Genomic DNA, 26,543 nt, shown 5'->3' with positions numbered 1-26,543 from the left:
TCTGTGTGTGCCCAGAGCTCTACCACACAACGTGCCTGTTCCACCGGCACAGGAATAAAAGGAGATCGCTTGGAGGAAAGTCAGTGAGGACGTCGGATTGTCTGGTAAGTTGTACAAACATCCGTCTATCACTCGTTTTCTGCCATCTATTACGAAGTTAGCACAGCCAGAGTTAGCATAACATCGTCAGGCATGCTAATTTTCCCCTCACTTCTGGACAGTTGTGTGTTTTATTCAGGTGGGTTATGATGAAGGAAATGGAAGAAACAGAGGGACACGTATTTGCAGAAGAGGAGATCAATCAACAAATGATAGATTTGTTATTAAACTGATCATTCTGAGCACTTTAAAGGAGGAGGGAAGTAATCTATAACAGCTTTCTTTAGACCAGATATTTTATAATGTAATTCATGCATGTATGTTTATCTTTGGTAGAGCTAGTGCTGCCTCTCATGTCACAACCTGATCCTTTTCTGTGTATTTCCTTTGTAGTATTCTATTGATAAATTACAATAGTATCACTAAATATGTTGTTTCCATTACACAGACCCCAAGGAGGAGAACCCCGAGTGACTCCAGACAGCAGCTGACGGAGGTGGAGAGGATGTTGCTGGAGGCCCTGAGGACCTGTCCACCTGCAGCAGGAGGTGGAGAGGATGAAAAGTCTGCTTACTTCCCTGCAGAGATTGCTGCTTCAGATGAACAAATTTGTCTTCAAATTCATAGACTAATGTATAAATACAGCCCTGTTCTGCTTAATCTATAACAATTGGAACCAACAGAATAGTTCTGGTTTTTACAAACTGAGGTAAAGATGCAGGGAATAAGCCAGACTTTAATCTCCTGTCTCCTCTCCTTCTGATCCCTCTCTCTTCCATTTAACTCCTCCAAGCAAGCTCCTTTGTGTTTCTGTTGGAAATTGATTTAAGTTTGTTTAAATGTTAAATGTTTGTCCTTTTTATAAATTAAATTGTCTTTTAATAACAGTCATAGTTGGACTTTTTAAGATAACAATCTCATGTTTCTCTTATTATCATGGAGTAGATATTTGATTAACATTAACACTCATGCCAGTGTCAGCACTGTATGATCATTTTAGGTCTAAATATTGCTCATGTTTGGTTGGCTGGTAAATCCGGGATAACTTTCAGTCAAAAACGTCTTAATTGGAAGCCATCTTAAATTGCTGTATTGTATATATTTAGCCTCTTGCCAAGGTAATTAAAAGAACAAATACTACATTTCAGTCATAAAATCATTCACAGATTCAGCTGTCCTGATACATGTTGCTGTCTTGTTAAACCTAGATTAAAATATTTTCCTCTGAAGTAAAGAGCTACCTGTCATTAGGTTAATAATTACTCATTCTAAAGCCCAGGATCTACCTCCTTTTTCCCAGTAGATAAAGTGTGTTATTGGTATCAAGACCTTTATAGATGAGCTATTTCTGGATCTGTGCACATTACTCTGTTAAGAATAGGCTGCCAATTATTATAACTTCCTATGTGTGGTGCCTAGGGAAATGTATCTTTCAAACAAGAAATAAATCTAGTTACTAGTTACTATTTAGTCTACTAGTATCTGCTATCTAGTTACTGAATAATTCTATTAACATTCATAATTTCATAATAATAATAGGACAGGTATCAAAGCACTGAAACAATTTTATTATGGTGTTTATATGAAATATAACAGTACAGGAAGTTTGTTGCCGTGGCTGTCTCTTTAAAGAGCTGTTGTGATGCTTTTTGCACTACGTGGTGAATTGCCATGGTACTGCTCCTGCTGAGAAGGATGCCATGAGGTTTTCAGATTGCAGTGATTATATCCAGGATGATCTTGCAGATGGAGGGCACACTGAGCCAGAAGCTGCTAGCAATGGTCCTGAAGGAGTCATCAGTGGCAGGATATCTATAACATAAAAAAAAAAAACATTTAATGTAACTGAGTAGCAGAGAAAAACTGTAGCTGAAGGTCATCATGAAGTAACATCATTATAATATTACATGTGTACATGACTGCACATGCATGTCCTCATGTCTTCTGCTGTAAATTGGTAATGGTGGTGTGTGAAATCAACAAGTCACTTTTATTTTTCCATTCATCTGGGTGAGATCATTTCCTGCCTCTGCTTACTTTAATGTGGTTAATGAAACTACATATGGTCATTTCCACCTGAATGACTAGACAATAGCAGAAAGCAGCTCAAGAGGTTTTCAGAGTTTTATGTCATACAGATGAACTTTACAAAGTGAATGGAACAAAGAAAGGTGTATGAAGGTAGCTTGTCGACCCCTTGACATGTGATTTTAATTTATAAATCACTGCATTAGGGCGTTTATGTGCTTTAAAAATACATAGAACAGCACACACGTGTCTGTATACATATATATACATATGTATGTATACATAGTGTGGCGAGCTGTGATGAGATATGGATCAAAGACAAGTTCTGTAACTTCAGTATGTCCTCATACAACAGACATAATCAGTGACCTTTCAGTGGAGTTCTGTAATGACCACAGACATACAGACAGACTACTCTGCAGCTATGACTCCCATCTCATGTGTCACACTTTGTAAAATATTTCACACTAAAACATGAACTAATCCACAAAACATGCATAATTACTCACTGGAGACAGGTGGACAGGAATCTGCAGTTGGGATATTGTCTGTAGTTGGTATCCTGGAGTGATATCCCGGCACCGATTCAAGCTATCAGGGGCTAACCGGGCTGGCCGACAATAGCATCAGAGGCTGCCGTCATCCAGACGAAGCTTCTGGAGAAGGTGGTGGTGGACTTCTCTGAGCTGTGTGGGTCTCCCAGGGATCCGATGCACCCAGCCACGACGAGTGTCCGTCAGTTATGGAGTTTCCACAGCAGAGAAAGCAGCTGTCTCTTGCGTGTGGTCCAGCTCCGCCATTGACAACTGACTGATGTGGAGAAGAAAGCCCCTCCCTCCTTGCGTCTTTCGGCAGAGAGTTCGCGTGAACAGGGCGAGTTTATTCGCGCGTGTCATTCACGCGAATAGAAAAATATCAAGCGAGTAAACTCCCTCTATTCGCGCGAGTAATTCGTGCGAATTAAGCAATCGTTCGCGCCTGGTGTAAACGCACGGTAACACCTCTGACTTAAACCCCATTGGCTCAAAGGAGGTCTCCAAAGTCTTGGCAGTCTGCTGTGGTGGCCCCTCTACTCAAAGATGGAGACCCTCCTCTAGTTGTCAACCTCAGGCTACTTTACAGAACTACAACTACCCCCTGGAAGAACTTGGAGGGGCTGACCCTCATCCTGTCCATTTCACACTTGGCTTTGAACCGGTCTAACAGAGGACCCTGGCTGAGGACACCAACAAAACCACATCATCTGCAAAAAGTAGAGATAGGATTCTGAGTCCTCAAACCCGAGTGTGTCTGACTTGAGAAAAAGGGATCCATCATCCTGATCTGTAGTGATGAGAACCAAAATCTGGGACCAACCTGGCTCCACTCTCAAAAGGTCTGGAACCTAACAGGATGAACCAGAACACAGATTTTTATGTTTCATTTTGGTTCCTGCCCCCTCAATGCAACCCCCTTCCAAATGAAAGGCACTAAAATACCTTATGGAATTAACATACAGGGTTTTTCCTGGTTCAGACTGAGGCAGAGGTGGTACCATTCTGATTATGGACACTCTGACCTTTCTAGAAGGTTCTGGGGGCGTGCTCCCCAGGGAGAAAAAGTTGTACATTTTAAAGTTGATAACATCAATCTAGTGAACTTTGAGAGCAACATTAAGAGATTAAATCTATAAAAATGTTTCTCTAAAAATTATTTTTTGCTCTTGTAGGACTTAAACCACAGACACACAGATCCCAATTCGATCTATTCTAGTTTCCAGATGTTTCCTGGTCTGACCTCCTGATTTAGATTTTGGATGATTCCAGATTTTGTCCTTAAAAACTGTTATTAACATCAAAAGCTTTTTAGCCTTTTTTAAAACAGATGTTTAATTTCATGTCCAAAATTAAAAAAAAAAATCTTAAAAACTGTTTATGTCAGTCATGTGACCCTCATAATGATGCTTTTTTTTATTTAAAGTGTTTAAAACCATACAGTTTCTGTTCAAAGACACATGTTAAGTCCAGTTCTGACAGTCCCAAAGCTGTTAAAATGATCCAGGTCCTCATGCAGGACCTCTGCTCAGTTCAGTTGTGATTACATTTTTCTGACAGCTAAACTAAACTGTGTCCAGTGATTTTTGTCTCTCTGTACCAGAACTGTGCAGGTTGTTGACAAAAATGGAAACCATCCTATTCTGTGTGCCTGGAACTTTTTTACAGAATTATCTAAAGCTGTTTTGTGTATCATTGATGGTAAAATTCATTTTTGATTTTCTACTTACAGGTACAGTGTGTAATATTTCACCAAGTAGCATTTAGCAGAACAAACGTGATAAAACAGGAACATAATATTTATATTTAGCCCCATCTAATGTTTTATCAGCTGAATATATACAATTATTTTAGTTTTTATAAACTTAGATTTTGCTTGTGTCTACAGTACCACAGAAGGGAGCAAATAACAGATTAACCCTTTAAGCGCCAAAGTCGCAAAATTGCGACAGGCAATATTGCTGGATAAAACGGGCTATAGCTGCAAATATGGTGCCTAATGTTGTTACTACTTTACACCAGGAGATGGCGGACATGAGTAACTTTAATCCCAGCAGCATATGTGGCTGTCTTTGCTTTCAAAGAAGAAGAGAGAGAGAGTCTAAAGCGGTCTAAAGACACACCCCCGGTCAAGGAGACGAGGAAGTGGTAGTAATTGTTGTAGTCGGTGCATAAAAGAGAAAAAGAAAGTGAATTTTAGCGAGAATACTCACAATTTCGGGAGGAATAGTGGAATAGTCACCCCGTGACGATGACGTTCAGTCATCCAGTGAGACCGAGACGTCGGAGCCACACGAACTCTGTGTGTCATAAGAGTCCACAAGAAGCCCATACTGAAGCTGATGCTTCCTCACCGGGGTCGGGGTGGAAGTAATCGGCGAATGCCGATGAGGGGACATGGTGGGGTTTCAGGGGTGGTCAATACACAACGTTTAGTTGTCCGGTGAGACGAAAACTGCCGTGCGTCTGTGAGCAGCCGCTCCGCGTCTGTGCGTCCTGAGAGTCTACAAGCAGCACATACTGAAGCCAATGCTTTTCCTCAGTGTGGCCAGGGTGGAGACATGGTAAGGGTTACAGGGGTGGTCAAAACACGAATATTGACGGAGGCAGTGGGAATAAAAAAAATACCGTTGAGGTAGAAGCACCGGTGTGGTAGAAGCAATGGCAGTGAAGGCCGCTTGGTGATGTCAGAATATGCAAATTAGATGAGTGAATTTACACCCACCACAAATTTTGGGTCATACTGAAGATTTTTCTCATTACAGTATGCCTTTATATCTAACCACAGCTACAGCCTTATGAAATCTTGATGTCACAATTATATATTTTCTTGAAAAAACTCTGGCGCCTAGAGGGTTAACATCTTTTTAGCACCACTGGTTTCCATGGTTACCATCAAGTGAGCACCGCTCAAGTGAGCATTAAAATCTAGGATCTGTTGTTAATGACCCTAACTTTACAGACTGCACCTTTAAGCACATTTCAGAGCATGCACTTTTTACTTTTACTAGAATAAAGGAGTTGAATCAGTACGTGTACTTTTACCAGTCTTTTTCACACAAGTATCTGGACTTCTACTGAAGGACAGAATGTGAGGACTAAATAAATAACTGACGTACTGATAAACTTTACCGTGTCTGATGAAAGAGTCTGAGACTAAATGTACGTTTTAACACTGCTCATTCATTGCTGCTCCACTACATTACGTCATTAACCTGTAATTGTCATTCAAACATTTCAACAACTCTGGGTCAAAAACTGCTTACCTTATCCCTGATAACATGTCAACGTAACTGTCAGTTTATTTCATCATTTCTTACCTTCCATCTGCAGATCGTTTGAAGGAACTAGAGTGACCATTAGACCGGTCACTCTTCATGGACACACAGCTGGGTTCAGGAGAGTCTGGACTCTGCTCCTCCATCCTGATACTGAAAAACAACAAGATATGTTTAACTATAGATAATATGTTTATATAGTGATGATATGTTTATGGGTCAGTGACATATAACACTTCATTAATTGAGGTTGTACCATCTGACATATGCAACTAATTTTTATTTAAATAGCTAAGCACTCAGACACGTTATATTTTTATTAAACACATTTTTTTTAAAGTAACATGAAGAATTTTTATGGTAAAATAAAATGTTGCTGTTTTACCTTGGTTGTACCACCTGACAGTGAAAGTGTACCTGCCCACCTGTGACTGAAAAATAATTTTATCTTTACTTGAAAAGGATCTACAAACCATTTCCCTCTGCCATGAGTGTCAGCTGGAGTCAATGATAAATTATAGTATAATCTGTTGTATCACTTCAGTCTAAAATAGCCCCATGATTGCAGTTGATCCACGCTGACATTTAAGAACTTGCTAATTCCAGGACAAAAGTTTTCTGACAGTGTCAGTAATCTGTTTATTTTTTCAGACGGTCGCTGCACCTGACATTTTTTGGTTTGAGATGATAAATATGGAATTAATTTTATAAGTCAGATGTACTGAAAATATTAGATTTATTTAATAAAAGAGTTAGTGCTAAATATTAGAGTTGAGGACATGACTTTGATAGGCAGAATTTCATGGAAAAAAAACTTTCAAATTCCACTTTGAGTACTTTTGTTGTGGTGTTACTAGTGCTTTTTATTTCATTTTAAAGAATTTTTGATACATTTTTAGTTGTGTCAAAGTTTTTTGTCTCTCTAACATTGTGACTGCTTGTTGAGGACAGGCTAAGTAAGTATGTTTTCTGAGAACAGACTCTACATTTTTATACATTCTGAGTTATGATCATTTTAATCGTGGATAGAACTCCCACCGTCGTAGACACAGGCGGTACCAACATGGTCATATGTGTGTACGAGCTGGACCTCCCACAGAACTGGCTGGACCCCTGATAAACCCAGAGAATGGACCCTGATAAACCCAGAGAATGGACCCTGATAAACCCAGAGAATGGGCCCTGATAAACCCAGAGAATGGGCCCTGATAAACCCTGAGAATGGACTCTGATAAACCCAGAGAATGGACCCTGATAAACCCAGAGAATTGACCCCCCTAATAAACCCAGAGAATGGACCCTGATAAACCCAGAGAATGGACCCTGATAAACCCAGAGAATTGACCCCCCTAATAAACCCAGAGAATGGACCCTGATAAACCCAGAGAATGGACCCTGATAAACCCAGAGAATGGACCCTGATAAACCCAGAGAATGGGCCCTGATAAACCCAGAGAATGGGCCCTGATAAACCCTGAGAATGGACTCTGATAAACCCAGAGAATGGACCCTGATAAACCCAGAGAATTGACCCCCCTAATAAACCCAGAGAATGGACCCTGATAAACCCAGAGAATGGGCCCTGATAAACCCAGAGAATGGGCCCTGATAAACCCAGAGAATGGGCCCTGATAAACCCTGAGAATGGGCCCTGATAAACCCAGAGAATGGACCCTGATAAACCCAGAGAATTGACCCCCCTAATAAACCCAGAGAATGGACCCTGATAAACCCAGAGAATGGACCCTGATAAACCCAGAGAATGGGCCCTGATAAACCCAGAGAATGGACCCTGATAAACCCAGAAAATGGGCCCTGATAAACCCAGAGAATGGACCCTGATAAACCCAGAGAATGGACCCTGATAAACCCAGAGAATGGGCCCTGATAAACCCAGAGAATGGACCCTGATAAACCCAGAGAATGGACCCTGATAAACCCAGAAAATGGGCCCTGATAAACCCAGGGAATGGACCCTGATAAACCCAGAGAATGGACCCTGATAAACCCAGAGAATGGGCCCTGATAAACCCAGAGAATGGACCCTGATAAACCCAGAGAATGGACCCTCCCCAGTTGAGATTTATTGATGATATCAGTTCATGTGTGTTGGGTCAGTAGTATTGGCGCTAGCATCCCGGCTAACAGTTTCCTAATGTTGGGGCTGAAAGTGTGTTAAGCTATTATTGGGTTCTGATGTTGGATTATATCACCACTTTATATGATCCATGATTACGACAACATTTTGCCATTTTTACCAGTTTTGCCCCTTTTTTCCCATATGTCCTCTTTTTTTGCCCATTTCTAGAACATCTGTTTACTCATTTTACCCATTTGTGTCCCCTTTTGTTCAAATTGGCCACTTTTGGACATATTTGCCTTTCATGCCATTTCTGCTGCATCCTTTTGCAACAATTTGCCTATTTTAGCCTCCTTTTTTGATTTTTGGTTTAATTTCTAGTTATTTTCTTCTACTTTTAGTTTAGATTTTGCATGTGTCTACAGTACCACAGAAGGGAGCATATTAAAGAAAAGCATCTTTCTTTTTTGCACCAATGGTTTCCATGGTTACCACCAGAGAAGTGAGCATTACAATCTAGAATCTGTTGTTGCTAATGATCCTAATTTTACAGACTGCACCTTTAAGCCCATTTCAGAGCATGAACTTTTTACTTTTACTAGAATAAAGGAGTTGAATCAGATGCTGGCTGGCATCTGTCTCTACAACTCTGCTTTTACTGTTTAATCCTAATCTCTTGGTGTTTTTATGGGCTTTACACCTCAGTAAGGAGATTTAACTTACCTCTGACACTTTTATGGACTACTAAAGACCAGGACCCATTTATTTTGGTAAGCCATACTTTCTGGGACCAAATGGCAAATAATACATCTGAGTGTGCTCTTACCATCATAAAGCTGAAGAAGAGCATTGCATCTTTGAGAGCTGAGGTTATGGAAAAAATTAACCTCATTGTGGAATTTTCCACTGTGGCCACGATTCAGGCCAAGCACCTAGCAGTCCTGAGTACTTCCAGTCATGGGTACGTAACACAGCCTGCCTTTCTCGCTGCTCCGTTCCAGTTGCTCCAGAAGTGGTTGGTGACTTCACTGTTTCGTGGTTCGGTTCCACGATTGCTGGTGTTCCGGAGGCTGGGACTGCCTCAGCCCTGCCGGAGGATCCATGGCTCCACCTGGGAGCAAAGCCCAAAACATCAGCGCAACCGACTCGCCATCACGAAGGAGGCCGTCATGAGAAGAAGCTCCAGAGGAGCCCTTTCAGAGGAAATGGGGCAGCCAGCTGCCAGGAAAGAAGCCATCCCTGCGCCGCAGAGCTCACCTGAGACACCAGCTCACCAACAGCAGAATACTGCTGCTGATCGGCAGGCTTGAACTGTCACCAGCGAGCCTTCAAGGGGCTACGTGCGGCTCTCTCATGCCCAGGAGACACGCCACCACCGGCTACACAGCCAGGATCTCCATCCATGCTCGTTCCTGGCTTTTCCATTATGTGGTTATGGGACTCTTGCTGGGGCTAAAACCTTCTGCTTTCCTGGCGCCCATGTCCAGGATTTAGACTCTGAAATTCCACAGCTCCTGGAACAAAATCAATCTGAACCCGACTTTCGTCATTCATGTGGGAATTAATGACATCAGGAGTAAACAGTCAGAGAAGCTTAAAGCTGACTTTATTAATCTGATTGACAGTGCGCTCCAGTCTGACCGCAGACTCATCTCTGGTCCTCTGCCGTGTCTCAGCTTCAGGGACGTGAAGTTCAGCCGTGTCCACCAGCTCCACACATGGCTGATAGGATACTGCTGCTCGCTCACAGCATTTCATTTGTGGATAATTTTACAACTTTCTTGAATCTTCCCTACCTCTTCCACCATGATGGAATACACCTAAATTTCTGTGGATCACGGCTGCTTGCCATGAACATGGATCTGGTTTTAATCTCCAGTAAGGCAAAGTGCACCTGATGTTTGGTGAGTCTGTTCCATAACTCTAACTGCAACACTGTTTTACAAATTCACAAACCCCATCATTTCCCTCTAATACTCAGGAATTTAGACCATTTAGTACCAGTATGGACTTCAATCATCACTCCCCAACACTACGACTAGGATTATTTTATTATTTCAGGTGATTTCATTACACATGTTGACAATCAAAATGACCAGGATGCCAAAAATGTTCTGAGCTTGCCTGATGCTTTTGGCCTCTCACAGCATGTATCTGGGCCCAGTCATAATAAGGGACACACTCTGGACCTAGTTATATCTAAAGGCCTGACTATTTCTACACCCTGTGTTAGAGATGTTGCCTTTTCTGATCATTGTTGTATTTTCTTTGATGTATCTGCCTCTCCTGTACGGCAAAATACGGTTGAAATAATCAAAAATGGTTTATTGATGACAACACAATTGAAAAATGTGAGAAAATTTTAAATGAGTCATCTGTGCTCCTAACCTGACATGCCAGATGAATTTGTTTCACACATCCATCTGGGAAAGCTTCAATAGGAAACGTTTGAGAAAAGGCAGAGGATTTGAAAAAAAAAAACTTGGAGTGTGATTGGATGAACGTTCTGTCTGTCACATCTCCACGGGCCAAACAGAGCAACAAAACATGTGACATAGCTGCTAGCGAGCTCCGTGTGCATAGCTAGTGAGGAATAATGCGAAACATGGCGACTATAGACATGTTAGTACTCGACTTTTGTCATTTTTGAAAAGAAAACAACTCACTGCTGATCTTTGTTCTTCTTTTCATGAAGACATGTCATCAAGTTCTGATAAATCTGGTGCTTTAGCAGCATCCACACTAATCTCTTCCTCCATACCTGCACCAGCTCTTGCTGCTGTTTTTTTACTTAACGACTCTGCCGTGCCTGAAAGTACTGCCCCTCATCGCTGATTGGTCCTGTCACTGTCCAACGGTTCAGACGGGAACTTAACAAGATGGATTCACTCGTGAAAAACAAGGAAACGGGCGTATCCATCTGCTTTGCAAGGTTACTGTGCTCCTGGATTCATCAACTGATGATCCTGTGATGGATTTTGACTACAAATTACAAAATATTATTGACGCCTGTATTGCATCTGTTAAAACCAAAATCCTTCAAAACCAACAAACTCCATGGAGGAATACAGTGGTTATTAGAGTGGAGAAAAACAAACTTTAGATTCACTACAACATTTACTAGGATACACTTTATACAGAAATCAAATTAGCTAGACAGTCTTATTTCTCTAAAATCATTAATGAAAACATCAACAATAATAAAGCACTCTTTTCTACTGTTGACAGACTTATCAACTCACACAGCCAAATCCCAGCACAGATGATTTCCACTGATACCTGTGAACAGTTTGCCTCTTTCTTTCACAACAACATCATCACCATTAGAAAAAATATCAGTACCTGAAGAACATTAAATACACTTCACCCCCAGTTACCCAGAAACAACATCATTTATGCCACCATGTCCCACTTTGACCCACTGAATCTCCAAATGTTAGAAAACATTGTTCAGCAGTCAGACCCTCCACCAATGCTTAGATCCCATCCCCACCAAACTTTTTAAAAATGTTTTTTTTTTTTTTTTTTTTTTTTTTTTTTTTAACTGTTTAGCTCCTCCGGTAACAAAATATCAACTGCTCTCTTCAGTCTGGCATTTTCCCCTTATCTCTCAAAACTGCCACGGTCACACCTCCTCTAAAGAAAAGTCATCTCCATGCAACAGTTACTGCAAATTATAGACCCATCTCCAACTTACCATTTCTCAGCAGAATACTTGAAAAATCAATTTACTCTCAGCTTACTGGTTACTTGACGACTATCAATATTTTAGACATTTATAGTCAGGTTTCAGATCCCTCCATAGCACAGAGACAGTCCTACTCTAAGTTCTCAATGATATCCATTCAGGGCGCATTCACACCAGAGCTGTTTGGTCCACTTTAAACCAGTGTTCAATTTGGCAGCTGTTTTTAATTGTAGTCTTAGTTTTAGTCTTTATATAAAATGCATTTTAGTTTTGGTCACATTTTAGTCATTTCTATCCTTTTTAGTTTTAGTCTAGTTTTAGTCGACGGAAACTCAAAACATTTTAGTCTAATTTTGGTCCATACAGTCCTCACACTTTAGTCTTTACTTTTAGACCAAGCGTTTATTTTCTTGTCTAAATCTGGTACTGAATTATGGTGGTGTGTTCTCTGCACCCTGCCAAACCTGGGTCCCTGCTTTCTACAGCTGAGAGGTAGAAGAGATACAGCTATGTTGTTTTTCTGAGAGATTTATCCACAATGGAAAAGTATCATGGATTTTGAATGTCCGACGAAAACAACATTACATTTTAGTCTAGTTTTAGTCATTTCAGTTTAGTCAGCACAGATCTATTTTTGTTAGTCTCTAGTTTTTGTCATGGGAAAAAGGCTGTCTGACATTTTTAGTCAAAGTTTTAGTCTACAAAACTAACAGTGCTTTAAACAAACTCTGGTCCGTATTCCTGGGTAGTCCGGTTCAGAGTGGTGTGAAAGCTCAAACGAACTCTGGTGCGGACCAAACAAGCAGACTCTGGTCCGCTTGAAAACAGGGGGTCTCGGTCCGCTTCCAAATGAACCCTGGTGCGGTTCGTTTGAGGTGTGAAAGCAAAACGGACCAACTTGTGAACGAGAGGCAGGAAGTGGCATAAAGCGTAATGATATATGGATTTATATGTGATTTAATACACTCACATACATGTTGGTACCTCAGTTGGCGTCTGTGTAGCCATAGCAACACGTCGTACTCTGCTGATTTATTCGTCTCATGTAAACAACGACATGCTGGACAGCTCACCACCTTGCTGCCTGCTCATGATGCCCAATGCAAGAGCAGAAATCCCAAGACAGTGTTAATTCAGTGTTTTTCATTGTTTATGTGGAAGAAAAGTCTGGCAGAAGGAGATGGATTTCCTGTTTGTCTTCTTCTATGCCTTCTGTCCTTTTGGTTGCCTTTTGTTTGTGACGACAGTGCTCCTACTCCAACCTCCTACAGAGGTTGTAGGTGTTCAGACGGTTTGGTCCGTTTGAGCCAAGAGCAGTGTGAATTCGAACCAAACCAAAGGAAAGTGCAACAGTGCTGCAATTTCTGTTCCAAAATGGACCGAGTCCCCCAGACTATCAGGTGTGAAAACGACCTTAAGCACAGATCCTAACAGATTATCTGTTATTGTTCTTCCTGATCTCTCCGCAGCATTTGAAACAGTGGACCACAGCATTTTATTAAACAGATTAAAAGAATGGGAGGGGCTGTCTGGATCAGCCCTAAACTGGTTTAAAACATACCACCAAAACAGGCAGTTCTTTGCCTCTGTTGGAGACTTCCATTCAAATAAAGTGAGTGTTAAGTGTGGAGTGCCCCAAGGTTCCATTCTTGGACCACTGTTATTTAATCTTTACATGCTCCCGCTTCCACTGGTCATTCAGAAATACAATATAAACTACCATAACTATGCAGATGATTCACAGCTTTACATATCTCTATCCTCAGACGACCTTAGTCCCATAAACTCCCTTACTCAGTGTCTAAAAGACTTACACATTTGGATGGCAGAAAATTTTCTTCAGCTCAACAGAGACAAAACAGAATTTCTCACTTTTGGTCCAAAAACTCAAAGACAAAAAGTTGCTGCTCATCTCAGTTCAGTCTCTCTAAACTCTAAGAATGAAACACAAAGCCTTGGAGTAATACTAGACAGTGATTTAAATTTCAAAAGCCACATCAGTCAAACCACAAAATCTGCATTTTATCATCTTAAGAACATATAAAAGATTAGAGACCTTCTGTCAGCATCAGATGCAGAAAAATAGTTCATGCAATCATTTCAAGTAGACTGGACTACTGTAATAGTTTATTTACTGGCTTCTCAAAATCCTCTGTTCAGCGACTACAGCTTATTCAGAATGCTGCTGCTAGAGTCCTGACCAGAACGAAAAAGTCTGAGCACATCACTCCTGTCCTCAAATCCCTCCACTGGCTTCCAGTACAAAGTAGGATTGATTTTGAGACTCTGATACTTGTTTACAAAGCGCTGAATGGCCTTGCTCCTCAGTACATCAGAGACACGCTGATAAGTTATCAACCAGTTAGAACTCTCAGGTCTACAGGTAGCGGCCTCTTGACTGAAACAAATTATAGTTTTTATTATAATTAATTAATTAATTAATTAATTATTATAAATCATAAATTCCAAAGCAGGGAGGCTGCTTTCGGTTTTTATGCCCCTTGTAAATGGAACGCCCTGAGAGGGGCTCCAACATTAAATACTTTTAAAAGCAGATTGAAAACTTTACCTTATGAATCAGTTTACGGTCAGATTTCATTGCCGGGGCGCTAGCGAGCAAGCAATGGAGTAGGTCGTGTGTGAAGCAAGCTCTGCAACAAAGTTTATTTAATTTCTTATTTCTGGCGTCTGACATCACTTATAAGTTGAAGAGAGATCACGGTCAACATTACTAAGCCTTGAAAGCGACAAATTGTCTTCAAAATGGCGAGTAACCTTCGAAAATACAGATACACCGGCAGGAACACTGCTAACACGACAGACCCTTCACCTAGCACTAGCAACGTGTCTGAGATACATGATGATATGATGGACATGAGAGCGGAGATATTGTCCTCGTTCAAAACAGAAATTGCTGAGTTATTCCAGACAGAGCTGAAGAATGTACTGTGCAGAGGAGTTTTGAGAGATAAAATCAGAATTGCTGGCAGTTAAATCGAAAACTGCCAGCAACACCGCAGTGCTACGTTCGGACATGGATAAAATGAAAACAGCCGTGTCCGATATGGAACAGGGTCTCTCGGCATGCTCCGACGATGTAACATCTCTACAGAACACTGTTCTTAAACTTCAAAAAGACGTGAGCAGCCTGGAAGAAAAGTGTTTGGACATGGAGGGGAGAATGAGGAGGTCAAACATTCGTATTCTTAATGTGGCAGAAGAACCTGGCTCCAGCTCCCCAAACTCCGTCGCCAAGCTAATCAAAGAGACCCTGAAAATGGATAAAGATGTGCTGGTTGACAGATCTCATCGGGCCCTACAACCAAAAAGAGTGGATGGAAAGCCCCGTGCCATAATTGCAAAACTACATTATCATCAAGACTGCGTGGAGATTCTACGCCAGGCCAGAGAGGCTGGAGCACTGCGATACAACGGATCTGCCATCCTCATATTCCCTGACTATCCTCCAAGTGTTGCACGCGCAAGATCAGCGTTCAACGAGGTCAGAAAGTTGCTTAGAGGACGGGATGGCGTCCGCTTCGGGATCCTTCACCCTGCCCGGCTCTGAATTACACACAATGGGACTGAGAGACAGTTTCAGGATGCAGCGGAGGCCATGGCTTATGTGAAAGCAAACATCATCTGAAGACAGCACTTACCTTGGTTCGACATAAATGGACACATGACTCACCTCATATACGTTCAGTTCATATTTTTGGACTTTTATTTACCTGTTTCTATATCTCCCTTTCTCTCCGTGACCTACATTTGGTGAGTAAACAAGATTATAGTAACATGAACACACTATGTGTTATCTTAAATAATTTAAGTTGAGTTACATGCTTTCCTGGGGAGAAGAGCACAGTTAGATTTGTTTTAAAGGTGATACCACAGCTAATACCTTATTTGCCGTGCCTTCAGTTTAAATGTGTCCGTTTTATAACAAAAAGTAAGAGGTATAAGAAATATAGGAGTGCTGGCCAATTAATCTATAGATGCCAGAATATTTATTTCATTATTTTTTTTATTTTTTGGATTTTAGTTGCACTTATGATCTTTTACATTCTGATTAAAGCAGAGCAAGCTAGGAGACTAGTGTGTCCTCTCACAAGCACTTAATGTGTGGATTCTCTTGCAAGGGGTTTAGTTGTCACTGTGTTCTGTTTGGTGACTGGGGTTGGGAAATCGTTACACCAGATCTTTATTTTGTTTTCTTTTGTTTTTCTTTAATCGTAAACTTCACTTTATCGGCAAAGGGGTTATTCTATACATGTGTAAAACTGATAAATTCCACTGTGATGCACTGTATTCCTCATGTCATGACCTTTTTGATGGATAATGGCTAAACCATATTTAGATGTAAATAGTAACAGATTATATGGTTGTCAGATCACTTTTGTAAGTTGGAATGTGAAGTCTCTTAATCATATTGTGAAGCGTAGAAAAGTACTTTCACATTTGAACTATCTTAATGCAGGAATCGCTTTTCTTCAAGAAACTCAGTTAAGTACGTTTGAACACTTTAAATTGAGAGGGGCGTGGGCGGGTCAATTTTATCACTCGAACTTTCATTCAAAGTCTAGAGGAACTGCAATTTTAATCTCCAAAAATGTCCCATTTACCATGACAAATGTTGAAGCAGACTCCTCTGGTCGCTATATTATAGTTGTTGGTAGACTGAACTACACCCCTGTTATTTTGGCAAATGTGTATGGCCCAAACTGGGATGACAGCACATTTTTTACAAACTTTTTTGCACATATACCCAATATAGATACACACTATCTCAAACTAGGAGGAGATATAAATTGTGTGTTGTCACCCTCTTTGGACCGCAGCTCATCTAAAACAGTGGCTCCGTCTAGGGCAGCAAGAACAATTCAGATGTTTCTTGACACTTATGGAATGGTTGAAACCTGGCGTTTTAGAAATCCTAAAAGCAGGAGCTATTCCTTTTACTCATCTGTCCACAAAACATATTCTCGCATAGATTATTTTTTTCTAGACAGTAGACTACTTCCAATAGTTACAGAATGTGATTATCAAGCAATAGTAATTTCAGACCATGCTCCATTATTGACTACTTTATGCATACCAACTAAATATTCTAATTATCGCCCCTGGCGTTTCAATACACTACTCCTCTCTGATACAAAGTTTGTCAAATTTATTTCAAATGAAATGACTGAATATTTAGCACGTAACCAAACACCAGGAATGTCCTCTGCAGCCATTTGGGTATCAATGAAAGCTTACCTTAGGGGACAGATCATATCATACAATGCCCAAATTAAAAAAGCCCATAATGAACACCGCCAACAACTAACCCAAGATATCTTAAAAATGGATAGAACACTAGCCCACTCTCCATTGCCTGACCTATTCAAAAAGCGATTAATTCTTCAAACTGAATTTAATCTTGTGTCCACTAAAGAGGCGGAAAATCTTATAAATAAATCAAGACATAAGACATTTGAGCATGGGGAAAAGACAGGAAAGATCCCAGCACATCAGTTGCGACAAAGGAATGCAGGCCAAGCCATAATAGAAATAAACAAGGAGAAGGGAGCTAAAACTACTGACCCAGTAGAGATCAATCAGTGTTTTCATGCATTTTATTCAAAGCTGTACACCTCAGAATCTATGAAAGATGAATCATTGTTTGACTCTTTTTTTAGAAACCTTAATATTACTATGGTTGATGAGAATGCTGCCAAAGAATTAGAAACTCCACTTTCTAAGGAGGAATTCTTCAATGCAACAAGATCCATGCAATGCGGGAAGTCCCCTGGGCCGGATGGCTTTCCGAGTGAATTCTTTAAAAGATTCTCAACTGAGCTCGCTCCCATCTTGCTTTCAGTTTATGAGGAGTCATTTGTTTCTGGTTCATTACCCGAAACAATGAGACAAGCAGTCATATCTTTAATTCCTAAGAAGGATAAAAACCCCCTTGAATGCAGTTCATATCGACCTATATCTTTATTGAATGTTGACATGAAGTTGCTTGCTAAAATGCTAGCCCGCCGTCTAGAAACAGTCTTACCTAATATAGTATCTGACGATCAGTCAGGATTTATCAAGAATCAACACTCTTTCTTTAATATTCGCAGATTACTGAACATTCTTTATGATCCCACTTCACCCGACACTCCTGAAATCCTGTTGTGACATGATGCTGGAAAAGCATTTGATCAGGTGGAATGGGACTACCTCTTCTATACAATGAAAAGATTTGGATTTGGTACAAAGTTTACATCATGGATCCAAACTCTCTATTCTTTTCCTCTAGCAGCAGTTCGTACAAACCATAACTTATCTGCCTTTTTTACTTTAGGTCGCGGGACCAGACAGGGCTGTCCCTTATCCCCCCTCCTGTTTGCCCTGGCAATTGAGCCACTGGCAATTGCCTTGCGTCAGGATTTTTCAATTAAAGGTATAGAGAGGAAAAATTTGGAACATAAAGTTTCATTATATGCGGACGACATGCTTTTGTATTTGTCAGATCCGTTAAACAGTCTGCCACAAACACTCAATATGTTGGATACATTTGGCAAGATATCAGGTTATAAAATTAATGTACAAAAAAGTGAACTAATGCCCATTAACACTGTAGCTAGACAAATCGCATATACTTCATTGCCCTTTAAATTGAGTAAGAATAAGTTTAAATACCTGGGTGTATGGATCACATAATTTTAAACACCTCTATAAAGCGAATTTCCCCTCTCTCATTGAATCCGTGAAACAAGATTTCGAGCGCTGGAACTTATTACCATTGTCATTAGGAGGTAGAATCAACACCATTAAAATGAGTGTACTACCTAGATTTTTATACCTATTTCAGTGTATACCTCTATTCTTGACAAAATCCTTTTTTGTGGTTTTAGATAAATTAATATCTTCATTCATTTGGAATAAGAAAAACCCTCGAATTAAAAAAAGTATCTTGCAGAGACATCAAAAACATGGAGGATTATCCCTGCCTAATTTTCAATATTATTATTGGGCCGCCAACATACTTATGTTATTCTGGGTTGAATCAGCAAATGATAAGGGGCCTAAATGGTTACAATTGGAGACCTCGTCTTGCGGACCTGCCTCATTACACGCTTTGCTTTGTTCTGTATTTCCACTACCTGAACCCATTATCACATACACAATGAATCCAGTGGTAAAACACACCTTGAAGATATGGGCACAATTCAGACGAACCTCTTCCCTTCATGATTTATCGATAAATGCCCCTATAGCAAGGAACAATATGTTTAAGCCCTCCATTGTAGATGGATCTTTTAGTACCAGGACCAGTAATGGTTTGGCCAGGTTAAAGGACTTGTATCTTGACCAAAATTTTGCCTCATTTGAGCAGCTTAGGTTAAAATATAAAATTCCTAACTCCCATTTTTTTAAGTATCTTCAAATCCGTAGTTTCTTATCTTCACATTCAAGTCATTTTCCATCTCTGCCACCCACCTCTCTTCTGGAATCTGTTTTGGAACTTAAGGGTTTATTGGCAAAATCTATACTCTTCTCATTTCTTATAATAAAGAACCCCTGGTCCAATTGAAGAGACAATGGGAGGAAGAATTAAATGCACATTTCCCTGAAGACGTGTGGCAGTCGGTAATAGAAAGAATACAATCATCTTCAATTTGTCTGAAACATAAAATTATACAATTTAAGGTTGTTCACAGACTGCACTGGTCTAAAGTGAGGCTGGCAAAATTTACATCAGTTTTTAACCCTAACTGTGATCGCTGTGGAACAACACCAGCCACCTTGTCACACATGTTTTGGCTCTGTTCAAAATTGAAAGATTTTTGGCTAAATATTTTCAATTTTTTTTCTGATGTTGTGGGATTTTCCATAGAACCTCTTGCTATAATAGCAATATTCGGAACAGTACCGCAAGCCCTCAAAATCAATTCATATAATAAAAAAATAATAGCATTTTCTACACTCCTGGCAAGGAGAATCATACTACTGAAATGGAAAGATAGATTTCCTCCAACCTTCAACACTTGGATCAGAGACCTCATGTACCATCTGACCTTAGAGAAAATGAGGTACACTACAAGAGGATGTGCTGATAACTTTCATAGGATCTGGCAGCCAGTCCTTAACCAGGTGGTCAAGGTGTTTAAAATGTATAAATGTACAGGCCCCCCCCCCCCCCCCCTTTTTTTTTTTTTTTTAAATATATATTTAAAATTAAAATAATTATTATTATTGTTGTTGTTGATGGTTTTGGCTCATTTGCAATTTTTTTTTTTTTTTTTTTTTTTAATGAATGAATGAATTTTTCTTATTTAGTTTGACATTAGGCTGGTGATATGGTGTAATAGGGAAAGTGAGATGAGAGTTCATGGTTATGTTCTGTACAAAAAACCTATCCAATTGTATGACAGATTGTATGTCGCTTAAGTTTGTGAAACTAATAAAGATACTTTGATTAAGAAAAGATTTCATTGCCTGTTTTCAGTGTGTGTGTTTGTGTGATTTTTGTGTGATATAAATCTGTGTAGATGATTTCAGTGGACATGTTGAGCTTCAATTTCTGCTTAGAATCTGTATATCATGTTCTTCATTTGAAATACAAAGACAATACAATCACTTGTTTTTGACTGTGAAGCACACTGTGTTGCCCTGTGTATGAAATGTGCTGTATAAATAAAGCTTGATTTGATATGATTTTACTTTTACCAGTCTTTTTCACACAAGTATCTGGACTTCTACTGAAGGACAGAATGTGAGGACTAAATAAATAACTGACGTACTGATAAACTTTACCGTGTCTGATCAAAGAGTCTGAGACTAAATGTACGTTTTAACACTGCTCATTCATTGCTGCTCCACTACATTATGTCATTAAACTGTAATTGTCATTCAAACATTTCAACAACTCTGGGTCAAAAACTGCTTACCTTCAGGTGGAACACCTGTCCAGACAAAGATCTGTTCCTGTTTATAGAAACTAGCCCTCACTGGATCATTAAACTGTCTTATATAAGACCAAGTTAAAATCATTCATTTTTCAAGGAACAAAAGAATTATTTGGGATCCACTGGTTTTCATAAGACCCTCTAAGTTCACTGATAACATGTCAACATAACTGTCAGTTTATTTCATCATTTCTTACCTTCCATCTGCAGATTGTTTGAAGTTAATAAAGCCACCTTTAGACCGGTCACTCTTCATGGACACACAGCTGGGTTCAGGAGAGTCTGGACTCTGCTCCTCCATCCTGATACTGAAAAACAACAAGATATGTTTACATATAGATAATATGTTTATATAGTGATAATAAGATGATGTTAGAGGTTGATCAATAGTGAAGCTGCTATGAAACAGTGATGATGATGATGATGATGATGATGATTGAGGGAGAATACCCTGTTTGATCAGCAGTGGATCATAAGTGACCCTTTGCTAAGCCCCTCCCTAGAATAGCCACTATCCAATCCAATGCAGGATTAGTAGGAGTCTATTTTCAGACTGAGCCCCTGATAAACCCAGAGAATGGACCCTGATAAACCCAGAGAATAGACCCTGATAAACCCAGAGAATGGACCCTGATAAACCCAGAGAATGGACCCTGATAAACCCAGAGAATGGACCCTGATAAACCCAGAGAATGGACCCTGATAAACCCAGAGAATGGACCCTGATAAACCCAGAGAATGTTTCCTCCCCAGTTGTGATTTATTGATGATATCAGTTCATGTGTGTTGGATCAGTAGCATTGGTGCTAGCATCCCGGCTAACAGTTTAATCATGTTGGAGCTGAAAAGTGTGTCAAGCTTTTTTTGGGTTCTGATGTTGGAATTATATCAACACTTTTTTCATCCATTACTGCCACATCATTTTGCCATTTTTAAACCAGTTTTGCCATTTTTCATCTATTTTTGTCACTTTGTGCAAAAATTTGCAATTTCTTACCCATTTCTAAAACATCTTTTTGCAACTTTTTGTCCATTCTGCCAATTGTTTGGCCATTTATGCAATGTTTTGCCACTTTACACCCTTTTTTACATTGCTTTTTTCCATCTTACCCCATTTTTCCTCTTTTCACCTGTTTTTGCCACTTTTTACCTATTTTTACTCAAGCTGCCTCAGTTTCTTCTGCTTCATGCATCCTGACATTTGTGCACATTATGTCCTAGCCATGAAGTCTAACATTACTTTCTTAATCATTAAGTTCAATGCACTCATCCAGTCAGTGTATTTTCCACCAGTTCTATTTCCTGTTTGAAACCAGACTCAGAAATTGGCCTCAAACTCCAGTTATTCTGATTTTTCGTGTTTGACAGAAAATGTAAAAAAATGTAAAAACATGCTGTTTTCTTGTTTCAGTCATGTAAATGGCTTAAACAGGGAAAAAATAACAAAAAAAAATCTTTTTTTCAAATCTATTATTTTGTTTTCTTGCCTTTATGAAATACTTGAGAAAACGAAAATCATGTGACCCAAAAGGAAAGGTGAACATTTCAAAATAAAAGCCCTCATGTCATATTTTAGCCTACATAGCTATTCACTGATTTTTACAGTATAATAATAGGACAATTTCCTTGAAATAAAGTATTAAAATGTCAGTGGTAAAAGTTCTGGTGATTTAATGGACTATATTAATATTAGGAGGAAAATAAATGAATATGAATAAATAAGCCTGGACTGACTGAGGTATTTATCCATGTACACAGATTTAACATTTTCTCTCTCATCATTTATTTCTTTCTGAGGCTGAGGATTGAACCACCAAGGTCTCTGCCTTCGGCTGCCATGCAGCTCACAAAGCACCCAACCTCTATGGCTCCTCCCATGGGTGGTGGGCACATGGGAGGGGGGGGGCCCATGTTGCCTCTTCTGGGCTGTGCTCGGCTGGGTCCCATGGGTGCCTGGTCCGGCCACCAGGCGCTCGCCATCAAGCCCCACTCCCAGGCCTAGCTTCAGGAGGGGGCCCCGGTGACCCACGTCCAGGGAGGCAGATTGGTGTCCATCACGTTGTTCTGCCATATGAGTTTTGACCCGCACTTTGTCTGGTCCCTCACCTAGGACCTGTTTGCCTCGGAAGACCCTACCAGCCTCATAAAGCCCCCAACAACTTAGCTCCTAGGAACTTCGGGACACACAAACCCCTCCACCACAATAAGGTGGCTGCTCAGGGAGGGGCCGTGGAGGGGTCTTGGGATCCCCCGGGAAGAACTGGATGAAGTGGCCAGAGAGAGGGAAGTCTGGGCTTGCCTGCTAAGGCTGCTGCCCCCACGGCCCGACCTCGGATAAGCAGACAGCGATACAATCACTGATTGAAAATGTGATTCCTGCTGTGTACATAGATTATTCTGCTGGCCTCCATGGCCCCCGATTATTTAGGGCAGCAGAAAGCTCTCTCCTTTATCCCCCTTATGGACGGCCTTGTGTCTGAGGAAATGCTGTTTTTATCCCGTGGTATGTGAGCTAGGACTCAGATGACGCAGTTTTTCCTGGTATTGATGGTCTGATAAAAGAATGTTAGTTTTAGTGTCTGAGTCAGTGTGAATGGAGCCTAGCTCTCTCTCTGATCACTAAAATAAATAAAGAACTCCTCTGTCTCAGCTTGGACTAACCTCCCTTTAGGAAATCTAAAGTCAGACTCTAAATCCATACCTGGTCTTCCTCTGTCCCCCAGAGCTCCGTCAGACCGAGCTACCGTCTCACACACATGAAGAAGTGTTGTTGTTGTTGATCTGGATGAGTCTGGTTTCCATTAGTCCTGAACTTTTCTGATAAGACCTGATGACTGCTGACTCACGTTGAGATGTTTCTGCATGTAAAACGAAAGTAACTTCAGAGTGGGGGAGGGGAGGGCTGCACTCATCTGATACTGCAGTCAGTAGTCAAACATTAGAGATTCCCTGTGTCCCAACTTTTCTTTGAATTCAAAGCTGTCAGCTGGGGAGGTAAGGGTCTTTTTTATTCCCTCCTCGGTAGATCCATCCATGAGCATAGACTACAGAGGCTACAGTCCTCAATGGACTCAGGACCAGGATCCAGTCATGGGTCTGGATCTGTTTGGAGCATCTCTCTCTCTCTCTCTCTCTCTCTCTCTCTCTCTCTCTCTCTCTCTCTCTCCAGCTGTCCTATCACAATGTCACATGATCAAATCATCACCTTCATCAGACAAACAGTCCTGATGAAGGTCTAGTAGTGGAACGTTCCAGATAAATCTCCCTTTGTTTTCAGGTTGGACAGTCAGCAGGAGTTTTCTTTGTCTGTTTCATTTTAAACCAAACATATTTGGACAAACATGAAACGTTGTTGTTTGGAAGAATCATTGTCAGCGGTCAAAGAACACAGAAATGACCAGAACCTTCCATCACAGATACGCTGACGCTGTATTTGAGCAATCTGGACTCAATGTTGTGAGATTAAGACAAGAGTTGCCAACTGTCTAACTTGCACAAACATGTTGGCAATGTTTTGTCTAAACTGCACAAATACAAGTACATTTGTCTGAAACATTGCCAACTCAGTTCATCAATCAGAAGTTTAACATGAGTAGAGCAACGGGCCGTTGTTTCCTTCAGCGGTAAACTTAGTAAAACTAACTCAGTCTGAGCGCCGTAGAGTCACTGTTAGCTCCAAAAACTGAAGTTCTAGCTCCAGATAAACACGCCATGTTTGTTATCTGACAGCAGACAGAGCAGAGACACACCCTCGCTCACCAACACACACACACATTATCACACACACTCAACTGTGCTTCATGTCCAACATTGTTAAAGCTAATTAACCCTTTTACCCTCCTCTGGCATTTTGGGCCATTTTTCTCAACCTTTTTTTTTTTTTATTTGTGATCATTTTGTCAATTTTACAGCTTGAGGCATGATTTTTTAACAGGAACTTTTTCTTTCTAGTTACATTTTTGAAATCCAACATGTTTTACTCTTAAATGTCATTCATACTCTCTCAATGAATTTTGTACCCCTGAACACCTTTGAGGCAAAAATGTACACACACAAAAAAAACTGCTTTTAAATCACCATACATCAATACAATATTTGTTTCTACTTTTTTCCAACTGGAAATGGATCAAGAAAAATATCCTTTCTGAACATAGCAAGTCTGTGTTGTTATCATCTTTATGGTTTCACCCAAAAACAATTTTAAAATAGGCAATTCTTTAATCCAGTTTTCTTTAATTTCTAATCTATGTAGTTTGTTTTCCACTGCCTCCCTGGACAGCTTATCCTCCATCAAACATCAATGGGAGAGAGACTTGGGCATATCTCTGACCTCTGTACAGTAGGAGACTATTCTTAAAAACACATCAGCCTTATCTAAATGTGTAAGATATAAAATTATTCAAATTTAAATTTTACATAGGTCTTATATCACACCAACCAGATTAAAGGAAATCGATAATTCCCTTTCACATTTGCGCTGGCATGGCTGTGGCGAGGCAGGAACACTGATCCACCTCTTGTGGCGCTGTCCCTCCGTGAAGAGTTTCTGGAATGAGGTTATCTCAAGATTGATTTTAATTTTGAAAGTAAAAATACCACACTGTCCATTAGTCTGCCTTCTTGGCACTAGAGTAAGAGACATACAGTCAATGCTTACACAACGAATGATCACACTAGCCTTTTTGTCAGTGAAGCGAATTATTATGATGAATTGGAAAAAAGGTAAATTACATTGCTTTAACATTGACAGTTGGTCAAAGAATTCATGGATTTATTGTCAATGGAACGGGCAGCCTCAGCTCTCTCTGAGTTTGACTGTGGAGGTGAAGGACCCTGGAACTTTATTAGAAAATAGTTTGAAAATAAGTTATATGATTGAATTTTCTTTAATGAACTGTACCCCTCCACTGTCTCTTGTCTATTATTGTATGTTTCTTGTAGTTTGTCGATTTATGTTGTTTAAGTGGTGTACGAGCTTATTGTTTTTTTATCTGTCCTTAAAAACAAATGAAAAAATTATTAAAAAAAAAAAAAATTCTCCTTTTTTTTTCATAAATCTCTTTAATAACTTCAGACTTGCTCAAACTACCAAATATTCAATAATTTTCAAGATTTTAACCCTTTAAATGCCGGTTTGATTATTTGAAATACTTTATTTTTTAACTACAAAAAACAGAAAAGTCAATTATTTTCCATAAAATTAATAGTAGAAAGAAGGGGCTTTGGTGCTGATGAGAGTCTTGGATGGGTCAAAGATTAGCAACAAAACTAATTTGATTGCACTTGTATTTATTTTGTAGTGCCAGCTTTAACATTCAGGCACCCTCTGGACACCTTCGAGGCAAAAATGTACACGTACAAAAAACTGCTATTAAATCAGCATACATCAATATTTGTATCTACTTTTTTTCATCAATATCTTTAGCAACTTCAGACTTGCTGAAAACTACCAAATATTCAATTATTCTCAGAATTTTAACCCTTTTAAACTTACACAAAAACTCTCCATAATATAACTGGCAAAAACACAAGAATTTGGTGCATGGTCCTACAATGAGTAAATGGTTGAATCTGGTGGAATATGCTAAAAATGTCACATTTCACTATATTTCTTCACATTGAAATGCTGACATTAGAGAATGCATGATTTATACTGCAATGACAGTGAGATTAAAAAACCTGGTTTTAATGGAAGTCAATGGGGGGATTTTTGCCTCGAGGGTGTAAAGAGGGTATTTCTGACATTACGTAAAAAATATTAATGCAATGAAATCAATTTTGTTGCTGATCTTTGACCCATCCAAGACTCTTATCAGCACCAAAGCCCCATCTTTCTACTATTTATTATATGAAAATAACTGACTTTTTCTATTTTGTTTTGTTTTTATTTTTGTA

The 26,543-nt window shown here is 39.8% G+C and overlaps 1 protein-coding gene across 1 annotated transcript in view; it reads right to left on the bottom strand.

Annotated features, from left to right (window-relative positions):
* The window catches only part of LOC121520101 (NACHT, LRR and PYD domains-containing protein 12-like), a 32,338-nt gene extending 8,838 nt beyond the window's left edge, over nucleotides 1-23,500 (bottom strand). Inside the window, exons 1-3 of the mRNA XM_041803377.1 lie at nucleotides 23,350-23,500; nucleotides 20,846-20,956; nucleotides 5,981-6,091 (exon numbers count right to left, since the gene is read on the bottom strand). Of these exons, the coding sequence (XP_041659311.1) occupies nucleotides 5,981-6,091; nucleotides 20,846-20,949 (215 nt within the window). The 5' untranslated portion in view covers nucleotides 20,950-20,956; nucleotides 23,350-23,500. The remainder of the gene's footprint in view (nucleotides 1-5,980; nucleotides 6,092-20,845; nucleotides 20,957-23,349) is intronic.
* Between the last annotated feature and the right edge of the window lie 3,043 nt (nucleotides 23,501-26,543).

Source organism: Cheilinus undulatus, linkage group 13, assembly GCF_018320785.1.
Source record: "Cheilinus undulatus linkage group 13, ASM1832078v1, whole genome shotgun sequence".
In the NCBI taxonomy this organism is placed as follows: domain Eukaryota; kingdom Metazoa; phylum Chordata; class Actinopteri; order Labriformes; family Labridae; genus Cheilinus; species Cheilinus undulatus.
Note: the sequence above shows the minus strand (reverse complement) of the source record. Positions and strands in the feature narration are given on the sequence as shown.